The sequence below is a fragment of the Oxyura jamaicensis genome, chromosome 3, assembly GCF_011077185.1.
Source record: "Oxyura jamaicensis isolate SHBP4307 breed ruddy duck chromosome 3, BPBGC_Ojam_1.0, whole genome shotgun sequence".
In the NCBI taxonomy this organism is placed as follows: domain Eukaryota; kingdom Metazoa; phylum Chordata; class Aves; order Anseriformes; family Anatidae; genus Oxyura; species Oxyura jamaicensis.
The window spans coordinates 95675636-95700522 of record NC_048895.1 but is presented as its reverse complement, the minus strand read 5'-3'; the positions used below and the strand labels follow the sequence as shown (position 1 = coordinate 95700522).

Here is a 24887-nt window from a genome sequence, read left to right as displayed (position 1 = left end):
GTTCTTCTGTGGGTTTTGTTCGTTCATTTGTTTTTGGTAACTCGTGCAATCTCATGACTAGACATAGAAATCACAGAATCACAGAATGGTTGAGGTTGGAAGGGACCTCTGGAGGTCAACAGGTCCAACCCCCTGCTCAGGCAGGACCACCCAGAGCAGGCTATCCAGGACCATCTCAAGATGCCTTCTGAAAATGAAGCAGCAATGGGGCTAGCTGTATCTTATTGTTTTCCAATATTTTGAATGCATTACTTTAAGGTAGATCTGATGAACTCCAATGAATAAAGCAATTTTAGCTCTGTAGGAGTGGAATGACTTGTTTCAGACTAGAGCTGAATTTAGTCTCAAAAGAGCAACTAACTATAGTTACTATTTCATTTTCAATTATTTTGAGGATTGATACTTTTTGGAAGCAAGACGAAAGTCCCAAGACTAAATCTCTCACTTGTAAAGACAGTCCAAAATAGAACAAAAAAATGGCAATTTAATCTACTTCAATCAGTCTTTCAGCCACCTAAAACTAAGTTAAACCAGCACAATTCTGGCTTTCACCAGCTCGTAACTAAAGTCCATTAGGATTATAATTTGTTTTTACATGCTTTTTATACCATACAAGTGATTAAATTCAGCATTACAAAACCATTTTTCAAAATATAAAAATTTCTAAAGAAGATTTAGAATACTAATGATATAAAAGTTATGTGGCAGTTCAGTCAAGTTTAACATTACACTCAAGTAAAATATCTAATGTACAGATATATACATGTGAAAAAAAAAAAAAAAAAATCTCCCTAAGTATTTACCAACAGCTTCAGTTTTCTTGTGAGTATTTAGACAGAAATAAGATATATTGAAAAATAATAAAAAAAAAAAGTAGTCTTCAGAGTTGGTTACTCTATCCCAAACTTTTTTTTTTTTTCCCTTAAAATTGTGACAATCTTTTTAAAGAAAAAAGAACCATGTATGTTAAATGTTTTTATCTGTATACATGCATATGTTATATAGTCACCAGAAACATATGGTTGTTGCAATGCATTTGTCATTTTTCTAAAATGTGATACAGGTCCTACCTTTCTGGAAATGAAGTTCTATACTCGTGATGGTGCGTGGGGACAAAATGTTTAAAACATCTTATGGAAGCACAGAATGTAAAAGTACAGATAAATTAAGAATCTGATTGTATTTCTGACTTATAGAGTTTTTCTGTTTTCAATCTAACTACAGCGTTTCTGATCTTGAATGATGATTTATGAAGTACAATAATCAATAAAGATTCCATTCAAAAAATTGCATTTTAATGAATATCTAGGTGAACATAAGCAACAACTGACAACAACACTGACATCCTCTTGTCTTCCTTTAAAGTTCTCTATTTAATTTTATGCAGAAGCCTGAAATATGATTTGTGCTTCGCTAGGCCGGAGCTAAATTTCCAAATGATGAATGTAGCTTCTGGATAAGAGTTTCACTTTGAGTAATGAAGGAAGACAACATTTAGATAGGAGCATGTCTTTGTGTGGAACTGACTTTCTGCAACTTGCATTCCAGGCATGTTTTTAAAGCAAAGACCAGATTGAATGCAAACCAATTTATTATAGAAAAAGTGAGCAAGCAAATGCATATTTAAAGCAAACAGCAATGTGAAGTACAGATACTTTTTTTCAAAAATAAATCCCTAGAAGTACCTGATCACACAATAGTAACAGCTACTAAGAGCTGTGGTAATATGAGTCAGCTCTTTATCTGTCCCTGATATTAAACACAAATTTCTACCACTGCCACTTTAGCCATGCGTAAAAGTAAAGGACTTTTTTCTGATGCAAATTTTTACATTTCCTACCTTGGAACTGAGCATTAAATCCCTTTCTCCGGTGGTTGCTGTCAGATGTAAAATGGAGCCGTAACCAGTTCTTACTGCTGATAACAGGAGAAGGTAGATTCATACCAGTCAGCCTGGAAAAAAATAAAAATCATTTGCCATGGTTGCAAAAATTCATGTTTAGAATTCCTTAAATACATTAAAAAACAACAGCAAAAAAAAAGCCACAATATATTGTTGTATTATTTACAATGTACATTTGTCAACAGTGATTCACCGTCATCTAATCTCAATTTATTATTAGCTTAATAACTACAGCCACATGGGAGTTTGTTTGTTTGTTTGTTTCATTATAGCTAGGCATTTTATGATCCAAACTTGTATCACCAAACTACTCTGATGTGAATTAAAATAGAAACATACTATTTTTAGTGTGTTTTTGTATGTGCATGTTTGTGTATGCAAGTGTGTATCAAATCATTCAACAAACAATAAGCAAATTAAATTATGACAAAACATGATCATCTGAGTCCCTAATGTGTCAGTTACTTCACAGTAAACCAAATGTAAGACATGAAGAAAGGATTAATAGGGTTATGGGCACAAGATAATGTTAAGCTTGGATGGTACTTTATTGCTAAACAAATATCCTGCTATAACTGTTTTGTGTGCATCCATGTCTACCCATTCTTAATTTAAAAACAAACAAACAAACAACAACAAAAACATAACTAAATGTAGGGCAACTATATTGCATAAGCTACCAGTAAAGAAGAAAGCGTGCATACCAAAAATTATCTAATACAGGCAACAGACCCTTGCATCAGATGTTGTCATATTATAGCATACTGTTGCACCACACCATTTGTTAATACAAACAGGTTCAAGTACCTCAAGTACATCTTTAATTTGCCACATTTATAATAATCAGTTATTTCCCAGGCACACAATATACACATATTTTCAGATATGTGTAAACATATCTGTGCATATGTGCAAACCCTATAATTTATAGCTTAGTTACAAATCTTCCCATTATCCTAAGTAAGATAATGGTAATACGAACATGAAACAGACAGTATTTTAAGTAACCTATTTTATCAGAGTTCTAATTTAGCTGTGTGATTTCTGTGATAGTGTACTAGACAGGAATATATTTACTGGAAATGCTGCTTGTTTTTTAACTGAAGACAATGAGAGAATGAAATATGACTTAGTGGCTAATTTAATTATAAGGCTGTTTTGAGAAGCAAGCTTATAAACTGTCCATGACTTTTTTTTTTTTTTTTTTTTTCTGTAAAGTGTTCAAAACTTCTTTGTAGCAATAGACAAATTCAGAAATAACAATAAATTCTGAAAATTGAGTTAGACTTGAATCCTGTGGACCACACCTGTATATGTGTCAGACTGGACATTAGGAAAAAATTCTTTAATGTGTGGGTCAAACACTAGAATAAGCATCCTAGAGAAATGGTTGATCCCCCAGGCCTGTCAATGTTCATTTGAATATGTCAGTGGAACATTTGGATAATTCCCTCAAAAATATGCTTTCACTTTTGGTTAGCCCTGCCCTGTCAGGACTTGATAATCATTGTAGGTCCCTTCCAAATTAACTATTCTATTCTGTTCTGTTCTGTTCTGTTCTGTTCTATTCTTATTACATTTATATTCTATTTTCACTGAATGTGAAAGAAGGTAGGTTGTTACTGCTGAAAGTGACATTTTGTGTTACAACAGGCAGATCTGTAATCCATACAAAAGTTGAAGGTAATATGAAAAAATTTGTTTCCTTCTTACTTATTTCTAGATCTTATTTATCATGGAACAGGAACTCTAATATCCCCATCACATAGCAAATGTCAAAAAATAAAAAATAAAACATAAAAAATAACTATCGATTTGCTCCTCAGAGAAAAGTAAAACAAGCACTGTCAAGGGCAGTTCTTTTCCAGTCCCACATAACTGAATACCGTATATTCAGTTATAAGATACAAAACCTGGGAGAAAGGTCCCTAAAACACATAGTCATCGATGAACTACTTCATCCTTCTGGTATACAAAATGTTACTCTATTGCAGGGCAAAAGACTTGGCTACCTATTTGGGTTCACCAATATACTTAGACTGCATATCACTGCTCAACCAGGAAATTACAGTCCTCCCAGTCCCATGAGGGACAATGCAGTCCCATGTCTGAGGCAGTAGAAAGAAGATTTCCTTTGAGCATTAATAGCTGAGAGGTGCATCACATACCACAATTTCTGGATAAGTGCTCATACGTTCTCAGTATGCTAGAGTTAGTGCAGTGTGCTTTCTCTAACTCAGAGAAGCCTTTACTGTTATGGATGAACTTTTGTTATTGAGTATTCATGCAAAACAGGCATTGTGATTATGTCTAAAGTAATTTATTGAACAATGCTCCAGAGTATGTGCTACAAAAGGTTAGGGCAATCCCTGAAACTCTTTTGCCCAGGGCTGAATGGTGTTCCCTCCAAATGTGTTGGGCACTGTGTAGGCCTTAGTCTAAACTACAGATTCTCAACAGGCATTGTGAATGTCACCACCTCTTCTGACTGCTAAAAAAATAATAATAAAAATAAAAAATAATAAAAAAATGGACTTAATTATGCTGTTAAATTGCAGGGCATTAAATTGCAAATGAAACAGATTACAAAGAAGAACACTATTGCATATTTAAATGCTGTTCTGTTTAAGAAATACCACAATATCCTAAAAATTACTTGATTCCTAGAAAAATCAATTTCCACTATAACTTCAACTTAATTCTGTTTGACATGTTTGACATTGTTAAAGTAATGCTGCATCTAAAGCCATATGTAATCTGAATCTCTACAATCAGATTTTTTTCAGGTGAGATAAAAATCACTTTTTTTTTTTTTTAATATTAAATTCTAGAAATTTTCATGCTTTGGTCTTTACTGAGGATTTCTTCAATGTTGTCTAGCAAGGATATTGAAGGTCTCTCTTATTTCTTTTGTAATTAAAGACATTTATTGTTTTGAGAGTAATGCAAAATAAATCAGGTTATTCTGTTTGAGTTCTGTCTCTGCACCGGAAAATGTAAAGTTTTTCTGAAACTGATTTTAAGGACTAGCAGGTGATGGTTTGACTAGGATAGAGGAAGTAATATCTAATCTGAATTAGATAAATCAAGTTTTTTTTCATGTGTATATGAAAAATATATGTTATTTAAGCATGTGCTGGAAATGTTTTCATCTCAATGACTGATGTCAGCTAGCCCCTTAGCTTCTGACTCCAGAGGGGTTAAAATTGGTTGTCACTTTGACAAGTGACAGGCTTGAATGCTGTGAGTTAAAGAGTATTTGAGTCAACATGGAGTGAGGAATAAAGGAAACATAAAATAGCTGTTCATTCACTGAGTGACCTGTTAAAGAGCCAACCCACAGGAGGAAAAAAAAAAAAAATAGTAATTTTTAAAATAAATTTGTATAGCAATGCATTTATCTGAGGCTTCAGAATGAAAATTGTACTGGGAACCTCAGCCCTTTCATTTCTAAATACAATATTTTTGCACACAGCTCCACAGAACAAGGCAGATATTTCAGAGAATTCCTGTGCACGCTGCTTATTGCAGCACCATAAAGACCTACTTGGCCAGGTTTGGAGTTTTATAGTTACTTTAGTGTGATACTACTCCTCAGCTGGTAAACACTCCTTCTCACAAGAAATAATGTGAAATAATTAAACTGTGTCAGCTACTCTCCTTGTAAACCTGAAGGTATTTGGCTGGAACAGGATCACAAATAGCAGAGACTTTCTTACTGTTGAGCACTGTGAGGAGTAAATAAACAACTTCATGTTTTACTATTTCACTTGATGTTTTCATTTTTATTATTATTCCATAATTTCCTTTTAGACACTAACATACTGTTAATACACAAAATAATGCATTCTATTTTCATATAATCTTGAAGGAGTTATGTTTTCCTTACATACTGTGTGCCACATATAGAAGTAGAATGTTCTTTAAAGTCTCTATTCCACTTTCAAGAGATAGTGCTGGGTTTTATTACAGTGAGTACTAATGGGTTTGTCATTAAAATATTTATTTTCTTCAGCTAAAAATTCCCTGTAGTTATGAAATCATATTTAACTCAAATCCAGGCATAGCTACAGTATTTTACACTTAATTGATTGAGAGGAAGAACAATTTTGGTTTTGGTTTGATAAGAAAAGAAACTAATTAATGGTTTTGTCTGGAAAAAAATAAAAATAAAATAAAATGAAACTTGTCTCTTTACAGGGTTCTTGACATTTTTTGACTATAACCAAATAATATTCTATTATTATCTTAGAAAAGTGTTAATACTTACTTCCCTAAAATTGAAAATTCGGGAAAGAATTAAAAGAAAATAAATCTGTGGATTTGGGAGTTTATTTTTTCTACTCATTTACACCTATCTTTCTGTCTATTTTTATCTATTTTCCCAATTTCGTGTTTAAGTAAACTGCAATATATGCTTCAATATATGTTATTAGTTATATTGAGTCCATGTGAAGTTGTTACATTCATTAAGATAATAACTAACTTAATTGCATTATACACAAGCATTGCCTGGAAAACATTTTGGATATGTTTCATATGGAATGATTAATAAGAGAAAAGTAAGACTACTTTGTGATAACTTCATGGAATTTTCAAAATGCATTATTATAGAACATTTTCAAAGTCTGGTAAAATGTTATTCATTCCCTTCTCAGGACACTTAATGATTGTTACATTGAAACTGCTGATGACCGATCTATTTTAAACTAAATTATGATTTAATATCAAAGTATTTCATCTTATATTTTTCCATTAAGCAAATAAAGTTTTAAGTGACGAGACCATATTCAGATTCCTTAAATTGGAAGTTTAAAGCAAAAAGATGATGTTTTGTCCCCAGACTGATTCAGATCAATGCCTTCCAAGAAAAAAAAAAAAAAAAAAATCTTATATTTTTTCATGTCACTTGGGCAGAAGTTTATGTACATGCTCAGAAGGAGAAAAAAGATGGGCTTCATCCTATCTAATTTCAACTGTTCAGTAGTCTGCACCTGGGCTAAGCTCCCTGTACAGCCAAGGGAGAGGAATAGGTATTTTGGGAGCATACATTGTGTGAAGTATTTTACACTTCTACATTAGTTTGAGATCAATCTCACCTTAGAAATGAGAGAGCTAGAATATCAACAGTTAAATATCAACAGTTGAACCTCATCCAAGGCATATAAATGTTATTATAATTTAGATCATGTGACGTGCCAAAACTCAGAATTTTGTTCTTTGAAGAAAGCTGCCTCAGTTTCTCTCTAGTTATTTGAATTATTTTGTGCCCAAAATTTCCTTTTTTTTTTTTTTTTTGCAAGATTATTATTATTATTATTATTAAGTGGCGTTTGGAAAGCAGCTTTATTAAGAACACCTCAGCTTATTGATTCAACAGTATTAGCAAATATTTTTCTTCATTACTGCTTTGATATTTGACAAACATAACTGGGACAATATTCCATGGCACTCTGAATACAATACTCCTCCTCTGGAATATTATTACTGTGTTCAAGCTGGTGAATAAAGGAATAATAATTCCTTACATGTCTAGGTTTTTGCTGATATATGGCTTTCATTGTCCAGCTAAACTGGAACATTAAATTCTAGGACACAGCAATCAATTAGATTTTATTGTTCAATGCAGTGATATTCGACCAAGGCCCTAAATATTGCAAGCCACTCTGCCATACCTTTGCAAGGAATTCCTATGTCCAGACTCAGAGAAGATATGTGTAGGGTCTTAAAGTTAATATGGCAGCTGTTCTGAAGGGAAATGAAAATTTTAAACAAGCTCACAGTTGAACAAATAAAACTAAATTGTGGTCTTTTTTTGTTGCACCTGATATATAGCAATTGAGCTCTTCAGTGATAAAAATTTTGCCTTAAAAAAATTAAATTGTTGATTGTAATTATTAACAGCTGCAATGATAAAATTTAGTTCTTATAGCACATAGTATTCTCCTTATGAGCATTGCAGCTACAGTGTTTTTACTGCCATTACTCAGATGGGCATTTTTGTTAACACTCTGAAAACTAGATTTTATTATTATTATTATTTTGTTCATATTAATTCCTTAAAAAAAAATCATCAGTGGTCCATAAACGAGAAATTTGAATTTCATCATTTAGAAATTACTCATCTAAAAAATAAGTTGGCAAATTACTTTAAAAATATATATTTTTTCACTTACTATCAGGATTAAAACCTAACATGATAGATTGCAAAATGCAGATGTCTAAAACAATGTTCACTAACCATTAATCTTATGAAATATTTATTATTTGCCAATTTCATTGTCATTTTTCATTCAGATACTAATCTCCCAGAGTTGTTCCTTCTTAGTCACATCAGCTAAAAAAAATGCAAACATGCAAACACGTTGTTAAGAAAAACATATTTAAAATATATAAAATAATAACTATTGCAAATGGGATGGAAATTTTTAAGTGCCTTAGGGACCTATTATACTTTTTTTTATTTTTTTTTTCTAGAAAAGGTCTATTCTCTAATACTGTAAAGCATGTAAACTTATGAGAAATAACAGGACATTCTTAACATAGTTGCAATGAAAAAGGTATCAGCAGGTATATTAAGTTTGTAGTAATGCAGTCCTACAATATCTTTTCATTTGTAGATGCAGCTGTAAGGTTTTCAAAGCAAGCTAAAATGAATATACTAATATTATGAATTGAAAAATGTTTTAAAATTCAGTATAGCTAATTTTATTTCATTACCTTAATAACAGTTTTCTTTGTTGTTTCTTTTTTTCCGAAATAAAAGATTTTAGGGGTCCCATTTAGATTTGTTAGAAAATAACTAATTGAAAATAGAGAACAAGGAAAAATAATCAAACTTTTTTTTGGAAGGAATACTTCACAAATTGAGTTTTTTTCTTGGATTTTCATTTGCAGAAGTTACAGTGACTCTTTTGAATAAAACCAACCAAACAAAAAAACACAGCAACAACAACAACAATAAAACACTTTTATGTACTTATTAAAAATCTCAGCCCATATATGGGGACATTTAGCAACAGTCTCTAAAGGACAAATTTAAGAATAAGTTTCAGAGCTCTTCTAGATTGTGCATTTCTGCCATCTCTATGGAGAATGAGTTTAGGATCGATCTGACGTACTCTCTTTGATAGCAGAACACAAAAGAAGAAAAATTTCATTACTGGTTCTCTATGTTCCTTTACAATCCTTTATTATGGCTCTCTCAGATCATAAATCAATGAAATACTGTTATCTTACAATATAGTTAAACAATATCTGATAAAAGAACATAACTCATTGACTACCACCTGTAGACTAGACAGAATAGGCATAATAGATAGCATTTTAAGTTTTGCAAAGATAAAACTGCACATTATTTAACTTATTTTCTGAAAAAAATGTACATTTGCTCTGTAAAATTTTATGAAACTACATTTTTGTTTCACAATGCTATTTCATAAAATCTATGTATTTTAAAAATAAATAAATAAAATAAATGTCTCAGATTTATGGAATTTGCTAAGATACCACAAAAGTAAACAATAATTATCTAATAAAAATAAAGGATAAAATAATCAGGATAAGGAAATTTCGTAAATATTATTCCGTTTCAATGTCTATTGAAACTGAGATAGATTAACTGATCAGACTATCATCTGCTACATTGTAAGAATTCAATCTAGAATAATTTCCTGAATAACCTAGTCCTCACTTATTCTGGGGAAGATTATATACACATTAAGGATATGTCTTTATAAAATTCTACCATCTTCAGTCATTTTGACAGCATAGGAAAAAACCCTTTCCAGTTTAAAAGAAGGCAGCAGCTTGCCTTGCGCTCACAAACATTATAATGCTATAAAACCCCAGGTGTGCTCAGCGATCTTCTGACATCTCTAGCTTAAATCAGGTCAGCCAGGTTTGTGCCACAAATATGTGCATGCACATCCACTTTTCTACATGAAAACTACATTTATTGTACATAAAAATGTCATTATACCTCTTCTCCAAGAGTAACACAATCCCATGACTAACCAGATATAGTGCAAAAGCCTCACTAACAGCTGTGAACCAGCATTACCCTCAATGGGATTGGTCCACAACACAGAACACGATTAGTATCACTTGAAACATGACTCAGTGATGCAAGAAACAATCTTTTTTTAAAAATTACAGCATCACTTTTTTTTTGCTTTACACAACACCACAAGGCCTTTTGAGTATCAGGACTATTTGTATTCTTCATAAATGTCTATATTCCTGCATTTCTGCATGTGTATATTCCAATCCCGTACCTATTTGCATTCAGCAACCCAGATCATAACTTAAGTAGTTCACTCTTTCCAGAAAGCAGTCTCACTTTGAATCGAGTTTGATACATATATTCCACAGTATGAATCCAATTTGTGCTGAATGTAGTACCACTGATATAACAGTGCTAAATGAAATTGGTTCATATTAACTAAGTCTCTTCTACCTCTCCTGGATTTAGAAGTGCCTTGTAGAGAAGCCACCTTTCATGCCAAGTTGCTCTAAGGACTATCATCTGAGGAGGACATAGACGAAACCTTCAGGAGAAAAGGTAGTGTAACCAATTTAGAACTGATTTAGAGCTTTGCATTACTTATAGGGAAAAAAAAAAAAAAAAAAAAAAAAAAAAAGATTAATCTCAAGTTAAATCGATTATTGATTCTCAAATTCGATTCCGCAGGTTAACTGAAATGTGTAAGACATTATACATACGATACTTCAACATTACATACCATGTTATCATTTTTCTTTTTGGTATTAAAAAATAAAAACATCCAAGGGCAATCCAGACAATTTTCACTTTGTCTGAATTTTTATGCATGTAAAATTCAATCTTATCTGCAATAATAAGAAAGTCTGAAGTAGTTTGATGATACAAGGAATGCTCATATTGCCAAGGTCAAGCTATTTTTAAATCTGATTTATCAATTCTTTACAATTATACATATCACCTCTGAAAGTGTTTTCTTGTAGAACATGTGGAAGTCACTGCTAATATGTGACAGACACAAAACCACAGATATTTAAAAAGAACTAGTGAAGTCCATCAGTAGTTTTTAACTGTGATAGTTAAATGAACCATTCAGTTCATGAATGGTTCTATGGCAAAATACAATAGGATAAAATATACTAATAATATAAAATTATTTTGCATTAAAAATTACTCACATCTGTAACTCCCTCCTAATAGAAATACTAAATTACTATTAGACCATTACTATTATAGTTAAGGAAATACAGAGAACTCATTAAAACAAGAAATGATAGTGCTACTGCAAATAACAGCATAGTTCCAGGTGCATCTTCTTAACTTGTGAATGTTACGGAACAGCCCAGTCTGACTGACAAAGGCAGTTGAAAAAAAATCAGTTGAGTTTTTATGGGCAGATAATTAACAACTTAGGATTCAATTCTGAAAATCCTTGATCAGCAGTGAATTCCCACTGAAGTCTACAGTACAATCACATTACCTCCATCTGGTACTAGAAGTTTCCTCATGTTTATAAAAAGGACTATAAAACGTTTCTGTTTGAGAACACTGAAAATAGAATATTTAACCATAATACCATATATATATATTTCTGTTCTATGTGTAATATGATGTGTTTGCTGAGATGCTGACTCTTAGCATCTTTGAAAATCACATCATTTGGTATCTTCAAGTGTTCCAGAATTTGGGCAATCAAATTTCAAAATTTTAGTGTGATCAGCAAACATACAAATTGGATAAAAGATTAGCATGATGGTAGACAAGCAATGACAATATTTAAACAAGTAAGCAGTCTTCTTACTCAGTACCTTCATGTGGTAACATTCAAAACCAGAGAAGCAAATGAACCTAGGAATAGCCCTAACCACGTATCCAACCTGTGCTCTTCATATCTCTAAAAAGTAAGTTTTCCCTTGGGGTGAAAGCTTTGTATAGTTCCATCACTTTATTTATTTATTTATTTATTTATTTATTTATTTATTTATTTATTTATTTATTTATTTTGTAATCATGTTAAGCACTGAGTTAGACAATCAACACTGTATTTACCCATTTCAGTATGTGTTTCATTGTTATTCTGAAGTGGTAAAATTAATCTTGCTGGGTTTTGTTGATACTTTGATTAATGTTCAAGTGTAAAGTTTTTTTTCCTGCCCATTCTAAAACTAGTCTTGATGTAGACCTAAGGCAAATGTTTAAATTCTTAGTACGTATTGTCAAGCTTGTCAAGTTGACTTATCTACATTTTTCACACATTTTCCTTACATTGACCATATTATTTTGTTCTTACAGTTATGTAATTAAGTAGAAGCCTCTAATGTTATGTTTAGGCTATTTTAAGTGTCAAAAAGTAACTTTATTTCCATTGGAACCACAAAGTTTTCCTTGAAAATAGAAGTTGTGAGTGGAAAATGCAATTTTCTAGCAATATATGCCTGTTTTCTTTTATTTTCCTTTTTGTCTGTATATAGAAATTAAAGATATTAGTTAGAAGCAAACAGAAAAGCTTGATGTTCTCCCACACACACTGTTTAGTAATTACCAGAAAATGATAACTTTATAGTGAAAAAAATTATGCAACCACTATAGGAACTGACTAGCTAGCTCAGGTTCACAAAAATCATCTCATTTCCTTGAAATCATAACATCATGAAATATGATTTCCAGGCTGAATCAAAAGTATAATGCAACAAAGAGTACCAACATAAGATATTAACTGCATCTTATTTGGACAAAATTTCACCCTAACACTGGAAAACTGAAACAAGAACAAATCATAATAATAACCTTCCCCATACTGATTTTTTTATTTTCTACGATATGAAGCTTTACGATATTTTACTTTAAAAGAGAATTACCATATAAAGAAAACACCAACTCCTTCTGCACAGAATCCAGATTTACTGTTTAGTGTCTTGTTAAGCAAGAGTAATATCTGTTGGTTCAGTGGGATAAATATCTCTCAAATGTCATGGAAGAATAAATAAGCAATAGGTCCTGCTAAAATAACACATCTTAATACCAAAATCAAGAAGCTAAAAAAAAAAAAAAAAAAAAAAAAGTTATGCATAGCCTATTGTAAATGTATACAGTACATAGCATCACAGCGTATCTGGCAGCAGATGCATTCTCTTATTTTAGATATGCCCCTACTAAGTTTTATGTCTGGTGTATTTCCAAATAATAAGAAAGTATAAAGATTATTTCCAAAGGCATTTCTGATTCAAGATATGATTAAAATAATATTAATTTCAAGTACTCTATAGGTATTGACAGACTAAATATATTTTCGATGGGTTCGGGAGAGAGAAACTTTCCTGCTAAATTGATATCAGAGTGCAAACACATAAAACCTGTTTATAATAATGCATATTCTGGAAGCCAGAATATTTTATTTGAATTTTGGACACAGAATTTACTCAATTTCCTTATTTCTAAATGATAAATAATTACCATTATAACTATCAGTAAACTGTCTCAGTGACAACTACAACTGCAACACCACTACCACCAGGACGTGAATTGCTTCCCTGTTGTTTTTCAGCAATAAGCGTGAATATTTTATTTTATTTTATTTTATTTTATTTTATTTTATTTTACTAAATGCATTCCTGTTGTTGTTGTTGTTTGTTTCTTTGTTTATTCAACCAGCCTTATTCTGTGCCTAGGTCTGTGCATGGAATTTGATGAGCAATTTTGCCAGAATCAGACTTGGTCTCAAGCTTTTTTAGGTGGACATTTCAGGGTTCCTTGTGAAAGTAGAAACATTTTTCTTATATTTTAACATCCAGATATTTTCTGGCTAGAAAGAAAGTATTAGCAACAATGAACATTGTGACAAAGGTATTTTTCCACTGCTAAGAGGCAAAAGCCTTAGGCTAATAAAATGAATAGCTTAGCTAGATAACAACTCTCTTGTCTTTAATTGCTGACATGATGATTAATTTATTGTTCCAACAAATTTTCATATATTTTGAAGCTGCACATACTGCTTTATGAGGTTTATTGTCTATACGGCAAATACTACACCCAACCAAGTTATTTTCTTAATATAACAAGTAAAATTTAAAAATTCTATGAAAACAAACAAAACAAAACAAAATAACAACAGCAACAACAAATAATTCTAAGAAAATATATATTGTAGAAAAGTTAGTCATATACTCTTAAAAAAAGATTTCATAATATATAGATGGAGGGTAGCAAAATTGCTACTGTGTCCTATTACAAGTTTTTCCAAAGCAGTCTCTCGGTTCCTCACTCCTCTGAAATTTCAATAAACTTTGATTAAGTGTACACCTATAGACTCTTTTAAAAGTTCCAGCAGCGTGCACACGTACTATATTGCACATGCTGCTGCCACTGTTTCCCTTATCGTTGATGAAAAGTTAAACTAAATATTCTATTGCCCCTCACTATCTGTTCCTCTTCTTCACCAAAAACATCTCCTGTTTTCCTATCTTTAGATTCACATACTTACTTCCTTCTTTGCAGCAGGAAAAAGTAGTAGAATTTATGTATTAGGATAATTTCTGTATCCTTCTCTGCTTCCTGACACTCTGAACATTTCATTATAATTGCTAGGTTCAGATAAAACCAGGTTCAGATTCTAGATTAACCAACAGCAGCAGCCTCGAATTATTTGCAGCTCTGCAAATAGAGCAGGTAGTTTTCAGAAAACTTCAATAAACAGGTCAGTAAAGGAGACAAGGGAATAGTGGGACAGTCCATTAAAGTTAATTAGCTTGTTAAAGTAATTACTTTACATATTGAGTGCAATACTACCCTGAACTTTCTGACTTATTTTTCATTTATTCCTTCCTTGGGAATTTTTTCCTTCACATGTTAAAAGCTCTACCACCCACCAGCAAGGAAAGAAGAAAGAACAGCTCCTAACTTCTTACAAAGAAAAAATGTCTTCCGCCACCTCTTCCTCCAGCCTTCATAGATTGAAGTCATTTTTAATACACATCACTGTTATGCAGCACATGAGGCTGGGATTCAGCTTAGGCCCTGAGAAACCTGCCTGTCCCATGATAAAGACTTCACCACAAAATTGCAGTTTCTGTCTTCTGTGGATTAAAGATGGTATTGCTACTACAGAAGAAAATGCTATCAAATTGCAAGTAGTATATTCTGTGGTATATAGAATCACAGAACTTTTTTAGGTTGGAAAAGACCCTTAAAATCATCATGTCTAACCATCTCCTACAACTACCAAGTCCACCCCTGATCTATGTCCCTGAATGCCACTTCCACACATCTCTCAAATACCTCCAGGGATGGTGACTCCACCACTTCCCTAAGGCAGCGCATTCCAATGTCTAACCACTTCTTTCCATTAAGTAATTCTTCCTGATACTCACTCTAAATCTCCCCAGGCACAACCTGAGGCCATTTTCTCATGTCCTAATATTCCTTGTATCTGTTACAGATAGAAAGGAATAGTTAACAGGAAATGGTAAACACAAGAGAGTTCCAACATGTCTAAGGTGACTTTTAAAAACCGTAGATGAAACCACCACCAACCAACCAACCAAACAAACATAAAAAACACCACTCAGGTCCCTGAAAGCATTGGCAAAAAGTGCAGCAGGACAGGAAAAGCAGAGATAAAAAACATGTAGTTCTTTGTAGCTCTTTTTGCTCTCTGTGGATGAATGAATCTTGATGTGGCTGGGGACATAACTAGGGTGTCTGATTGACCTTGGGAGCTATGCCAGGGGAAGTTTTAACTGTAAGTTGGAAAAATAGATCAGAGGGTAGGGAACAGATTAAAATCCATTCAAAAAATAAAATTTAAATAAAATTAAAAAACTAATAATTAAAAAAAAAAAAAAACTCACAGATATAGGTTTCCAGAACCTTACAATAGCAGACACAATTTGAATAGCTACACAAGTGAAGGAAGAAAACAACAAAGAATTCAGAATCCTTTGGGTATAAGAACATTGATACCCAACACATGACAAAAACAAATTTATAACGAAATAAACATCCATAAAATATTCAGGAACACAACATAGTTACTAGTGAAAATTGGCAACATTAATTATGACTTCGGAAACCAAAAAAGATTATTTTTTGTTGAGAGCCAATTAGCAGCTAATTGCTTTAACATAGGCTTTAACACCTGTGAATGTCATTTACATAGACACGTACAAATAGACAATTACAATGATGAAATTAAAGAGTAATTCCAAAAGTATAGGAAGCTGCAGACTGTAACACTAAATTACTGGAGTTCTGTGCTGAAAACACAACAAAACATGGCTATTTTCTACTATCAGAAAATATTTTTAACAACTTCAGAACCACAAAAGCTCTCCAAATAGAGGGAAAACAGTGGGAAAATAGCAAAGAATGGTGATTCATATATCAGAAACAAATGATGTTTCATTGATGAAAAATGAACAAGAATTTGACTCTGAAGATTGCTTATTAAAAAGCTTCTTGCTATACTTGAAGGAAATCTGAATGGCCACATCCGTTCACCATGGATTTTCAGAAACGAATTTGTCATATTTCATCAGAATTTAGTGTGCGATATTTCAAAATATTATATGATGACAAGAAAATAAAATCACTGAAATCTAGCATACCAAAAAAAAAAAAAAAAAAAAAAAAAAGCTTTTAATCCTTTGACATAAGAATGACTATCGAATGCAGATACATTTTACTAGTTCTATTTGATATTGCCTTTTTTGTACCATGGAAAATAATAGAATGGCTTGGGTTGGAAGGGAACTTAAAGATAATCTAATTCCAACCCTCCTGCCATGGGAAAGGATGCCTCCCACTAGGCCAAAGCCCCGTCCAACCTGGCCTTAAACACTTCCAGGGATGGGACATCTACAGCTTCTCTGGGCAACATGTTCCAGTGACTCACCACAACCACAGTAAAGATTTTCTTTCCAATACCTAATCCAAATCTTCCCTCTTTGAGTTTAAAGGCATTCCCCACTACACCCCTGACAAAGAGTCCCTCTCCTGCTTTCCTATAGGCCCCTTTATGTACTGGAAGTGCACTATGAGGTCTCCCTGGAGCCTTCTCTTCTCCAGGCTGAACAACCCCAACTACCTCAGCCTGTCTTTGTGGGAGAGGTGCTCCAGCCCCTTGATCATCTTCATGACCCCCCTCTGGGCTTGTTTTAATATTCCCATGTCTTTTTTGTGCTGAGTGCCCCAGAGCTGAACTTGGCACTCCAGGCAGGGGCTCTGGAGAACAGAGAGGGATAATCACCTCCTGGTTGAGGGAGGCCACAATTTTTAATGCTTTAGACAGGTAGATACAACGCCAACTCTACTAGAATGAGGTAGCAACAAAACAGACTTTCAAGTATGAAAAAATAAAGTTTAAAAAAATAAATCTCAGCCAGTGTTAACATTATTTCAGTAGACAAAATTATGCAAAAAATAGCTTTGTGTACCTTAACAGTAAGAAAGACTGTAAAGTGCCACAAATACACAAGAAATCAGCTTCTGTTTTAACCGCCTAAACAAAATTAGGTTATCAAGAACAATATACTATTTATAAAGCAAACTATTGCTTCAACTTTAATAATTATAGTCTTAATGTGCAGGTCAAAGCTGGAAATATAGTGAAAGTCAGGACATTTTGACAGCAAAAGCTTCATGAACATTTCAGTTGAAAGGAATGAATGCATTTATAAACAGATCTAGTTATTCAAAGAAGCTTACATCTCCTAATCTCTGGAGTTATTTAGAAAAGAATGTGCAAATATCTAGAGCAGGAGTTAACCATGATTTTAAATCATTTATTCAGTATGTCTGTCAGTACATTGCAAGATGAAGCAACCAACTTAGAGTAAGCATTTCGTCAAACACTGCTTTTGACTAATGGGATTTAACAGGTGTTTGGTGTCCTAAGTGTCATCTAAAGGCAAAGGAAAGATTTATTCTTTCCTCTTAATTAAATTTTCAGAGCATCAGAATGAAGTGCTGAAGTAGTTTACTTTCCGTTTTTGTACTAATTTCTCTTCACAGTAAAGTTTCTGCTAAAGGCATTGACAGTATCCTAAATTTAAGTAAGGTACTATTACACAGTACTGTCCAACCAAACGCCAGTTGCCTGGTACTGCAGTTAAAAGGTCTGCATCAATGTGCTGTCCTATCACAAGAACTACCATCGTTGAACATTTACTTCCTCAGCACTGCATGGCTGTCTAATTAGCATTATTTGTTTCAGTCTGACTGGCTCTTTTCTGAATAAATTATCTATAGGTCAATTAAACATAATGCAAGTTTAGCAGTTTGTCTAGCTCATTACTTGAATCTGTTTATTATGGATATTTCTTCCTGGAAACAACTATATTTCAATTTTAAGTAAGATCAAGACTATTCTACACTAGAATATAATTTCTGTGGTTCATTAGATTAAAGCTTGTGAAAGATTACAATGCTACAAAATGCCTTATGGAGTTTAATTATCTACTTTAAGTACATTTTACAAAACATTGCTGACACACCAGTAAAGTGTGGGTTTGTTATCTTTCACAACCGTAAATTACATCCCAAAGCTGATATCAGGCTACTACTCTCTTAAGTCAATTTCTGTAGTAATATTAAATTGCAGTGGTAATGAAAACTCACAAAATATCATTATCAACTTCACAAATCCTAAAAGGGTTTTAATAATTCACTGAGATTTAACTTATAGTGGACCATTTCCCGGGTGCTAAGGGAAATGATAAAGTGCCTTACCTATTACCAACTATTTTAGATGACGAGGAAGAATGCGGAATGGTGATGTATGTGCACAGTACTTTTCATATAAAACAGATTTAATTCTTTTTGGTCATGTATTTATGGACAGATCAATCTAAAAGAAAGTAATTTAATCAATCAGTCTTTGTCTTTTCACATGGAACAATTTCCTCAATAACTGGAGTTTGAATTGGATATTTGTAGATTGTGCTAGTGAATTTAGTAACTCTTAAAAGATCTGTAAAGATCATAAAATTGCTTGCATTACTAAAAATCTGAAACATTGGATGATCAGCTCCTATACCTTAAAAAACAACAATAACAACAAAACAAACAAACAAAAAAATACAAAAAAAAAAAAGAGAGAGGTTTGAGATTTTTCAAGTGCTAATGATTAGTTTCAAAAGAACATCCCTTACTAAATAGTTCTTCATTGCATGGCCTCACAAAGCCAATTGCTGTGTCAGACCTTCTTTATCATTAGTGTTTTCAATCAAAGAATGGAGATAAGTATAACAAACATATACCATGCAACATAAATGCATTTGATTGTGACTAATGATCACTATGGTTAGGTTTTTGCATTTCTTCCAATGGATCTGGGGACTGAATAACTGTCCCCAGATCCATGTCTCTGCACACAAGTGCAGTGGAGAAAGCCGATGAAGAATAGGATGGATAGGGACAGTCTTTAAAATATCTCCGTCCCTTCCACTGTGTTATGCATTGTTTGTTCAGGACAATCTTCTGTATCAGACACACATATGGCAATGAAAACTCCCAAACCAATAATGTAAAAATAATATATTGAAAATAATTTTGGAAACAAGTTAAATTAATCCTAGAAATGATAACATATTCTGCCCTTCAAATGAATTAAGTGAAAGCTAATACAAATCCCTCATAAGTAATTAAAACTCTAGCTAATTATTTTTATATGATAGAGACAGAAAATTATCTCATTCATAATTCTAGTCCTTCAGCTGAACTGAGAGAAGGAATGGTAATGGCAGTTAGGGTGAGACACTTTTTTATTTTTATTTTTTATTTTTTTCATATAGATCTGCTTATTTTTATTCCAAAGCTGCATCAGATGACTGGGAAGCTGATTGTCTGACTAGCATTTCCCCACATCAAGTTAATTTTCACAGTAATCTTTAAAATTATCTGTGTTTTCTGTGTGTGTGCTGTTTTTGTTTCCTTGTTTGTTTGTGTTTGTTTTTAATAATTATTTTAATTATAGGAACTGTTTGCTTTATCTCTTAGGTAATAAGAAATATCTACAGCATGGCATTTCATCTAAGTTTACCACTATATTTCCATGAGCAATGAGAAATTTTAGGATAGAGAGATGGGGCACTAGATATGAAAAGGCTGATTGGAAACAGTGCATGATATTTAATGACATATTCATCTCACCTGACCTCTTAGCCAGCAGACAAATGAAGACCTGAAGGACAGGTACATGGAATGATACTGTCTTCCCATAGTCAAAAACTATTAAAACATGAATATGTCAGTTTATTTTAGTGAAATAACTGTAATTTTACCAACATCTATTTCTTGTGAGATCCAGCTCATGTGTAATACAAACCACCTGTACAACTAGAAATACCAGAAATGCAACATGTGCTTCTTTAGGATCAGTAAAACCAGGGGAAATAGTACAGAATATGCCAATTCATGTAAAATTTACATAATCCTAGGCATGTCAACTGCTACAAATGCTTGTGAATTTGAAGCATATACTAGATTTCATTGGTAATAACAATAACTAAAACACATAGTTTATGTGTTTTATTAGGTGTGCTCTTATGAATGTACACCTAATTTTTGGTTAATTTGCAACATGAATCCTATGCAGTAGAACCAACCTAAGATCTAGGCAGAATTTACTCTTACTACAGATCTATATCGGGGATGATTGGGGATCAGGGATCAAAGTGTACCAAGTCAATCACTGACAACTTTCTGCTTCTAGGTAGCTAGTCAGTCAAACAGAAATACACATTTATATTAAGATCATCTGTTACGATTTTGTCAACTCTTGCTGCCTAAGAGAATAAGAAAATTACTAATCCAAACCCGCCAGAGGATACAGAAATTATTTACACCTCTGCCTTTTCTTCCATGTTCACAGCAGCCTTGACATATATTTGCCATTGTATTGCAAGAACAATTTGTCATCAGGCAGGATCTAATAACAATTACTATACAACGTGTTCAGGAAATGGAAATATTTTGTTCTCCTTAATATATATATGCTGTCCAAAAATACTAAAGACACTTATTTCATATAATTTTATATCTGTATGTGTAAATAATTTTATGTTTATTATTTTATTTATTGCTCATAGTTTATTATATTTTTTTAAATGATAAAAATAAATTCTGGCATCAAATGGCAGTAGTATTTAGGATTGTATTATGCTAGCTCCAAAGTAAGTTACCCTAAACTGATTAAGACTATCAATTTTAGTATGATTACTCGGAGGCAGTTACTGTTATGTGTACTCCTAGAAATAAAAAACATTAAAGAACTAGATCACATAACCTTAAGGTTCCTGCAAGTAATTCTGAAGCCAGCATTTCCTTTTGCAAAAATAGAAAGAGAATTTGGCAGAGGAAAAAATAAACTTCCTAGCTTCCTCACCAGGACTTGACTTTGTTGTACAGTTCATTTCCCAGGCAGATGGCCATGTTCTAGTCTATCATTCAAATTAACATTAAAAAGAGAGAAACAAAAAGCAAAACAAACAAAACAAACTTCCAGAGTATGATGATGTGGTCTGACAATATATTTTATGTAATGAAGACATCAATACCTAATTCCTGTTTTAAAAATCCATTAGTATGGTCTATGGTATGGCCCTCTAAATCAGAAATTTAACATATCTTTTTGTATGAATTTCATATGAAAATCTCATTGCTTAGCACTCATACCACTTGACTTGTTGTTATGCACAATGTCATTTATTTGCTATATTTACTTTCTAACCTGCTCTCACTTTAAGAATTTAATTCATGTGGTGCATTTCAAGATACTTTATATATTTTTTACTGTGTTCAGCTCTGGGGCCCCCAGTGCAAGAAGGATGTGGCAGTCCTTCTCCATTTTAAGCTAGTTACAACAATATACAACTCCTTCATTTTAATTATTCTTTTAGGCTGGTTTGGTGCTTCAACTTTCTTCCTGTAAGTAGGCTATCCATGGGTTGTAGTTGCATCAGTGACCTCAGCTAGCAGATTTAATGCATGATTTCGTGTACTGTTTTCATTTTAATATTTATGTAATTTCATTTTGAACAAAAGACGCAAGTTCTAAATAATATGATGGGAAAATGTTACAACAGTACTTCAACATTTTCTCATGAAATTTTTGACTCAGCTTTACATCCTAATAAACAGTACAGTAAGTTTACATAGTCTGCCTACGATAAGAATAAGCCAAGTGAGCAAATTGCCTGAAACTCATATATTATTATTAGCAGAGGCAAGAGTTCCATTAAACAGCATCTATAGATAATATGATATATTTTCACAATTTTCACATCCAGTTAAAATAATTTTATCTTGAAAGCACAAACAAACAAACAAATGTTTATTTTCAATATTCTTATAGTTCTTTGTTTGTTTTTCCATTTCAGGAAAATCTTTATTATAATTTCACTTGAGATTCCTGTTTTGGCATGTTTATTGTAAAGCAAGATCTTCAGTAATATGAACAACAAACACATTTGTTTGAATCATCAGAATAATGACATGCTCCTTTCAATGAATACCTTCATCTACTTTTAGAATTATTTGAAAGTGTGAGCAGCTATCAAAAATTAAAACCACTGCATGGACTTTGAAATCATATATTTTAAGACATAAAATATTTTATTTTTATTTTACCCTTTAACTTGTAAAGATAAATTTTTAATATGATTATTGTGTTTACGAAGAAGTCTCTTGCTGGGGAAGGCTCCCTGCATAAATAGGACATGTTCCATGATAGACAACACTCTGGATTTTCTTAAATAAGCAGTCAGAAACCTCCCATGCTTTTATAAGCACGAAACCACCTCTGATTGTGGTTTCTCCGATCCAAGTTTTGTAGAAAACAAACTCTCAGTCCTTGTGCTAGATCTGATTTAGGATTTTTACTATGACCGTCTGCTAGAAGGAAACAGTAAACTCGATCATAAATCTCAATTGTCTTACATTTCATTTTTTTAAAATACTGTGACATAATATCCAATATTTCATTGTTTCTATACGTTGTGTCTATGATATCATTTCAGAGGTGTTCTAAGAGAAGAAACAGTTTTCATTTCCATTTCTACTCTTCTAGCAAAAACCACATTGTGTTCATAATTTCATGCCCTTTACCCTGCTTATAAGCTTGATAAAATATTCAGGTTTCCAAACTGCATAAGATGAAATACTTTGGCTATCTAATACTCATAATTTGAGCTTGTTTCATCTGTGCATTATAAATTAAGAATTGTAGGAGACTGAGTAGAGCTGTATATGTAATTTATTGTTTATTTCTTTCTTATTTGCCTGCCATTCATTTTAAAAGCTTTAAAAAGGAAGAAAGTGAACAAGTACTTTTGAAAGGCAGGCATTCATGGTTAATAAATACAATATGTCAGAAAAAATCGAAAGAATTTAGTAGCAATTTCACAACAATTCAATTAAAAGACTAGGTTAGTACAATGAATACTTATGTAGACTCCTTACAAAACAACAAAACAACGTCATATTTGTAATTTATTTCATTGGGTTATAATATTCTTATTTCCCTGCATATACAGGAATAAAATTTAATGTACAACATTGTATTTATGGAACCTGAAATTACAAGATATTAACAAAATGGCTAAACGATTACGGTAATATAAATTATTCCTAGAATTTGTTCTTCCCATTTGTATTTAAAATGCAGAAATACAATATGGTATGTTTCTCCTGAAAATTGTACTACAAATAATGCATTTTACTATAATTGCAAATATACTTCCCTTAGCATTACTTTGTATTAAACATCTAACCCTGGAGAAATACCTTGTCAACCACACATGAAGAATTCTGGGGAATAGCTTCCTTTACAGCTAGATTGTCTCATTGGAAGGAATGTACACTAGCATGCATAAAAATGAAGGAAAACACAGACACTCAGTGTTGCAATTAACAGTCAGGATGACAGAGTTCAAACCATTTTTTTTGTCTCTTGTTGATTTACCACTGCATCTGGATTTTTCTGATGTGCGATAAACAACTAAGTGAACAAAATATTTTTTCCTAATTCATTCATGTTAATAAAGAACAGTTGAATACATCCAAATATAGTATAAACAGACAAGATAACTTTCATTGTAATTTGTTATATACATTTTTGCAATAACCATTTATATGTAAAAAAAAGTGTAAGGTTTAGTCAAGTATTTAACACTTGCCCTAGTGCTTACTGAATTAAATGTTATTCAATGAAAAGGAGACAGTAAAGAAACAAAGATTTGTATGATGCTGTTACTAGGTTTGAAAGCAGTTAATTAGAAATAAATAAATGACAGGACAAGGGAGAATGGTTTTAAACTAAAAGAGGGAAGATTTAGATTAGAGGTTAGAAGGAAAATCTTCAGGCCAGGTTGGATGAGGTCATGAGCAAACTGAGTGGCATCCCTGCCCATGGCAGGGGGGTTGGAACTAGATGATCTTTGTGGTCCCTTCCAAACCAAGCCATTCTATGATTCTATGAAATGTTAGCGACCTGGTCTTTAGCAATGAAGAAAAAGAGAAGTGAAGACATCTGCTAAGCTTTAAATGGGTAGTTTCTGAGTGCTACATAGACTGCAATTTTATCATTAGTAGCTTTATGTCTGGATATAGATTACTCTTTTTTTTTTTTTTTTTTTTTTGTTAATTAGAAAAGGAAGCAGAACTGTGGTTCAGAATAGAAGCACAACAGTAAAGCAAATGATATCAGATAAATGGAATTTTACTGTTTCTCATATACGTGAGTAGTTTTAGAGGAGAAAGTATCTATATAATGAGTGAACAGGCCAAAATTGTAAGAGTCCTCAGTGTCATGTCAGCAAAAATTGTAATAACTAAGATAGATTATTAAATTACTTAAAAAGAGAAAGCTTCTTGTAGATAAGTTATGAATTCATGTGACAATGAAAGAATTCAATTTTGAGATTAGAAAAAAAAATATACAGTACAGAATTTATATTTATAAAATATATTTTGAAATTAGTATAATTT

The 24887-nt window shown here is 32.4% G+C and overlaps 1 protein-coding gene across 2 annotated transcripts in view; it reads right to left on the bottom strand.

Moving 5' to 3' along the window:
• The window catches only part of CSMD1 (CUB and Sushi multiple domains 1), a 1151643-nt gene that overhangs the window by 433667 nt on the left and 693089 nt on the right, over positions 1-24887 (bottom strand). For both annotated transcript variants that reach the window (XM_035319885.1, XM_035319886.1), the window contains exon 6: positions 1841-1953. In XM_035319885.1, the coding sequence (XP_035175776.1) occupies positions 1841-1953 (113 nt within the window). The remainder of the gene's footprint in view (positions 1-1840; positions 1954-24887) is intronic.